The sequence below is a fragment of the Oryza brachyantha genome, chromosome 4, assembly GCF_000231095.2.
Source record: "Oryza brachyantha chromosome 4, ObraRS2, whole genome shotgun sequence".
Taxonomy (NCBI): domain Eukaryota; kingdom Viridiplantae; phylum Streptophyta; class Magnoliopsida; order Poales; family Poaceae; genus Oryza; species Oryza brachyantha.
The window spans coordinates 3,929,765-3,935,618 of NC_023166.2; the positions used below are offsets into that span (position 1 = coordinate 3,929,765).

At 39.7% G+C, this 5,854-nt stretch overlaps 1 protein-coding gene across 2 annotated transcripts; it reads right to left on the reverse strand.

Moving 5' to 3' along the window:
* Nucleotides 1–357: 357 nt before the first annotated feature.
* On the reverse strand, nucleotides 358–5,078 carry LOC102710368. Of its 2 annotated transcripts, XM_006664947.2 has the most exons (6): nucleotides 4,858–5,072; nucleotides 4,679–4,759; nucleotides 4,461–4,592; nucleotides 3,134–3,196; nucleotides 1,809–1,933; nucleotides 358–594 (listed from the first exon to the last, which is right to left on the reverse strand). In XM_006664947.2, the coding sequence occupies exons 1-6, from the start codon at nucleotides 4,972–4,974 to the stop codon at nucleotides 402–404; spliced, it is 711 nt and encodes a 236-aa protein (XP_006665010.1). In that variant the 5' UTR covers nucleotides 4,975–5,072; the 3' UTR covers nucleotides 358–401. The 2 variants fall into 2 exon arrangements, with proteins under 2 accessions (XP_006665010.1, XP_040379324.1); XM_040523390.1 differs by lacking the exon at nucleotides 358–594 and having other exon boundaries at nucleotides 1,809–1,926; nucleotides 4,858–5,078.
* Between the last annotated feature and the right edge of the window lie 776 nt (nucleotides 5,079–5,854).

The window sequence follows — 5,854 nt, forward strand, 5'->3', positions numbered from 1 at the left end:
ATGGAAATCTAATTAAACGCACCCTATGCTTAAGAGAACATCAGACTCCAATTAGTAGAAAAGGCAGTAATCAAATTGTGCCAGATCCTAATTGAATCAGCAAAAGGATGAGAGAATGTGGGAACCAAGATCAGCCTTGAAGAGATGGTGAAGGTTAGTATATTAGCCTGTCAGGCTGTCAGCCTGACTTGCCATAGCCAGTCAGTCGCAGCCCAAGGTCAGTCGGTTGCAGAACCAGGGCATATATGCAATTGGTTAAGGAATAGAATTGGGTAAAACAACGTTTGCAGCTAAGAAATTGAACATTTTATGGGCATAATAAATATGCAATTCTTCTGCTGTTGGATCAATGCTGAGTTGTAGAGAAATACACCCAATTGAATTTGCTAGTTAATAAATTATCACACAACTCGGCGCAGCTCCCCAGTGAGGAGTGCAAACTTACGGTGCTGCAACAACATACATGGTGCTATCATGCCTCTCTTTTTAAGGTCCCTTACCTCATCAGGGAAAGAAGAGTTCTCCTTCGTTTCTTTTAGTACTGCTTGAAAGATTTGTAGTGGGTCCCCATGACTGACAATAAGAATTGCAGAGCTGCATGGAATTGAACATACAAGTCAACTGAAGCATAACAGTCCATTTCGAAAACTATAACATGATATGTGGACTGCGGATTGAAAAAAGAAACACTAAGAAGCAACTGAATGTGGAACGGTGGTGATTATATCTGATTTAATTGTTACTAGTTGAATGCCTATGCTTTGGCACAGATAAAAGATCTGATTGTGTTTGAATACTATGAAGGTCAAGGGTAATTTGCAAAATTTATATTGGATTAATGGGAGTAGGTGGGGGGTGGTAGATAATATTTACTGCCATTACCACTATTCTCTTTTAAATAAGTGTAGACATTGTCAGGAACAGTACTCGTGTATGAAAGTCGAAAGTTATGGGCAGTAGTACTGTTAATACAGAAAGTGTTGTATCAGGCTTGTAAACAAATCATTAGGACTTCAGAATGCTAAGAAGGTGATAACTTGCCAAGACCCAAGGCAGTACTCCATATTACAGATTCCTATTTCAGCACTTGCCTATGCCGCACAAACTAAGATAATTATATGATTTTTTTTTATTTTGCTTGGGCCATGGCTGCACAGTTATTAGTCCTTGTGTGCAATCAAATCCTGAAGACTCTAGAGGATTTTGGTCGTGGCTCACTCATGAGCATGCTGAGAAACTGGCAATTAGCATGGAGGGGCAGCAGTTGCGTGAATGTGGACTCAACATATTAGTGTCATCTGTCTGAGGGTATGCGGATGCGTAGAGCTAAGAAATAATTAATCAAAGAGAAGTAGGTTCAACACAAAGGTAAACCAACAAAGCATGAACTAAAGTTCCTTGTTTAACCCAAAGTAGCCTAAAGCCCTAAACTTGTCTTATATGTAATATAGAGCACCTGCAACAGTTGTACACAATGAAAAATTCAACAGATATCATCAATCCCAAGTAGTCTATATGCGTACCAGTAATAGTTTATGTCCACAACCATTGGTAGTGTGGGTTTTCAAGGCATTTACATTTTGCACTAAAAATGGAAAGTCAACTGTTACTACAATGAGTCTGTTTTACACGAAATGAGGATTAAGCATGGTTCTATGCATGTGTTGGCCTTCCTACAGAAGGCTAGGCCTAGACCCAATATTAAAAGTTGAGATGTCCATATTGGGTATGATAATAATCCAACAAAAAGAAAATTTCAAACTTGAAAAATAGACGTAATCTAAATTTCAATATTTGAGTTGAGGTACCCATGAAACTCCATTTCTGCAGAAGAGAGAACTTTAGCAAATCTAGTAGCAACATCTGCAACGCTCTCACCACCATCTGGTGCCATTAAGGGATCCACTTCATCAACTGCCCATACCTCTGCATACTAGCACATCATATCAGCCTTAGTAACTTAATTACTTGAATAAAAGAAAAGATCAGAAGAGTGCAAACAGGATTAACTATGTTATTATGTGGTGTAGCATTTCAAAAAATACGAAACCACTGAAATCAATGTACATGACCAGTAATATAGTTACAGGCCTTATTTCAGTTTTATTTTGAAAGCAGAGCTCCTGGAGATTAGGACCATGTTATGATTAATTTGTCAGTGTCCTATCAAATGTCCTGGTATTTGCTTCTTATTCATTCTGTAATCATGAGAAGACATCAAATATCTATTTCTAGCATGTGACGATGCATAAGATTTTGTGCTGGGTTGCAGCCTTCTAATTTCTAAGTTGGCAATAACAGTAGACCACTGATTTGTGGCAGAGTTTCAGCTGGATGGATCATTACATAATTATATTATTAAAAGTCACATGCACAAATGTCCGATTGCATTTAAAAGATACATAAACTAAAAAGTGATCACAGGTGGCAGATTCACCACCACCACCACTGGGTTCTTATATAATAGAGATTAAGATTCTTGTCAGAAGTGAAAAATAGAATCATATTCAATCGCAATTTAACAGTTGAACCTCTTTCTAGTGGTATAGGGGCAATTGTTCCTAAAATTCAATGTATTTGAAAATTATCTTGGAAGAAGTTTACCACATTTTGTTCACTTACAACAAGAACAAAATTTTCATGAATTCTAATAGATGCAGATATTGTTTGTACTTGACACAGACGATGGACTTGTTACATAACATTTTTTTGGTTATTTTTTTATAATTTCATAGGACAAGCTCAGTATGTGAAAACTGTTCAATTTTGTAGTTTGAATAAGATAAACAAGGAGGGCTTGTTTCTAAAAACATCTTTTAGGAAAAATTAATTAGACCTTCATACAGGAGGCTCACTCCATGAATGTTCAATAACTTTTGTAGTTAGTAGAACACACCAGAATTGAAGAATTTGCTTTTTCTGTGTTCTTCTCATTAGAAGATGGTATTGCTAATATATTGAGGGAACAAAATTATTCTGATTCAAATGAGTTGTTTTATCTCTGAGAACAACTAAGCATATTTACAGTAAAGGTACAAAATGAGGCCTATGTTATCAAATAGCTCTGTCGTTATTTTTTAAAGAGATATATCAAATAAGAATCTGCACAGTTTGGTAAATCAGCAAAACACACCTTCTCATGTGAAAGGAATTCATATGATGGCCCAAAATAGCGTTCCCGAAGATCCACAGTTGTCTGCAAGAACATTATCATCAGGGTCACGTTCTTATATCAGAACCATACGCAGCACTAGCATCACCTCAAGAAAGCAGAACAGAATGAAAAATGTGTTTCAAAAGAAAACTATGCTCCATTTTATGTTTAAATGGTTTTGGAAACATACATTTGGAAAAGAAATGCAGGTTATAGATGTCTAATACATTCAAAATTTGTAAACCATATATTTCAAGAGGGCCTAGTGGTGGAATGCTAGAAGCTCTCATGCCCATGTTTGCTTCACAGGTCTTATATATCATGCCAGATTATTTACAGGTCGTGTTGGCAGTGGCAGTAAACTTGTTCTAAAGAATTACAATGTTAAAGAGTGTTTACTATCACATACCACAAACATGAGCAGGGAAAATAAAGGGAAAGTAAATAATGCATTAATTTCTTTACAGGGTATTAAACATAAGATTATAATCCTGTTTCCTATTGTAAGACGTTTTGGCTATGTCTAAATTCATCTATTGATTAATGTATATTGTTTATATATATATATATATATATATATATATTTATTAATATCCATATAAATCTAACAAATGCTAGAAAGTGTTATCCTATGAAACAGAGGTAGTATTTGTTGATTCTATCGTTTGCATAAATAAGAACTAAAGAACTCCAGGGAACAGAAGTGGGACATCAAGTGGAAGTATCACATCAAAAATAACACATGGAAATATCAACTGACATGTCCTTTTCATTCTTCTATACAAATGGCCACACCTTTTTTACTCTTTATGCAGGCTGTTTGACAGTAACTACGAAAATTACTGTGCAATCATGATTATTGATAAGTATTATGTTAACATAATCTAAATCCTATGTCCCAGATCATCCATAAAGAAAGTTCCAAGCAATAAATTGAATAAATTCCATTGGAAATTACTTGTTGTAGACCTACAAATAGCTGAACATCACATAGTAAGAAATTTTATACACAACCCATTGCCACCATATGGCTTAAGAATTACTACCTCTGTATTTTAATAGATGATGTCATTGACTTTTTAGTACACGTTTTGACTATTCATCTTATTCAAAAAAACTTATGTTATTATCATTTATTTGTTGTGATTGGATTTATTACGAAATGTATTTAATTACAAGTAAAACTTTTACATATTTGAACTTTTTTTTCGAATAAAATGAATAATGTGACAAAAAGTCATTGACGTTATCTATTAGAATACGGAGGGAGTATTTAACAAGGTTCATCCAGGATTACACTACTCACAATGCAGCAGCTGGAACTATCAAAGGGGACACCGAGCATTCTGGCGACCTCTCTTGCAGTCTCCATGGTCCGTGAGAACGGCGAATAGAGGATCTTGACAGAATCCAGCGGCACACGCATTTCTTCAAGCTCCTGTACGCGCAGAAATCACTTGCCCCAGATCACTACCGCATAATCCAAGAACTACTGGAAACAGATAACGCAGACCAGTTGGATACCTTGCGGAGCGATTCGCCGGCCAAGCGCGCCTGCTCCACGCCTTGCAGCGCCAGTCCAAACTCCGGCTTGGTGCCGTTCTCCTGCGAGAATTGGAACAGTTGGAAAGAAGAATCAAACAAATCAAGGTTGTTTGAGCAAGAACGGGGAGATAGCAGGGTTGGGATGCACGGATAGGTACCAGAGAGGAGACGATGATGCCGCGCTCGTTGGGGACGCTGCGGCCGTGGCGGAGGATCCAGTACCTGTTGCGGAATAGGGGCGGCGCCGGCGGCGAGCTGCTGCCGGAATCCTCCATTTCCGCAAATCGCGACACGTTACACGCGTTCCAATCTCAGCACCGAGATTCGCCTTCTGAGTTCAGACATCGATTTTCTCTTTTACCCCCTCTGTTTTTCTTTTGGAAAATAAAAATTATTGACAAATATCCGGTCTGTATAAGCAAAAAGATGTGCTGATTGATGAGAAAACGGCCGATCCGCCGCTCAGTTCACGTGGATTCGATGAAATGTCACTTCGTAGATAGGATTAGATAAAATGTCACTTCATGTGTTACTAGCAAGCTACTTTGCTACTCCAAATAGTTTATACCATTCTATTCATATATTTTTTTCTGTTTTTTTCTCTCCATTGCACGCGAAATGACGTAAATGCCCCTGAGGCAAAACTAAACAGATCGCTATGTGCATGCAGGCCGCCGACTGGAAGCAAGCGACCAACCTATTACCTTCAGTCAGTAGGTCGAGAGAGGGAGGGAGAGCGGGGAGGTGAGTTGCGGCCGGCGATGGAGGTGGAGGCGCTGTACGGCGGCAGCGGCAGGCAACAGCGGGGCCAGCGATGGAGCCGCGGTGGCTGACGGTTGAGGCGCCCGGCCAGTAGAGCAGGTGGAGAGGGGAGGGAGCGCGTGGAGGCCAGTAGTTGCGGCTGGCGATGGACGTAGAGGCACCGGGCGGCGGCGGTGCCGGGGCCCGGCGATGGAGGTGGAGAGGGGGAGAAGTGCGGGGAGGCAAGCAGGTGGGGCTGACGGTGGTGGCGGGCGGCGGCGGGGCGGCAACTAGCATTCTCCACGACTGAGTAGCTACGGCTGGAAGGATTTCGTTGGAGTCTGGAGAGGAACGTGTGAGAAAGAGCCCGATCTGTTTAGTTTTGCCTCAGGGGCATTTACGTCATTTTGCGTG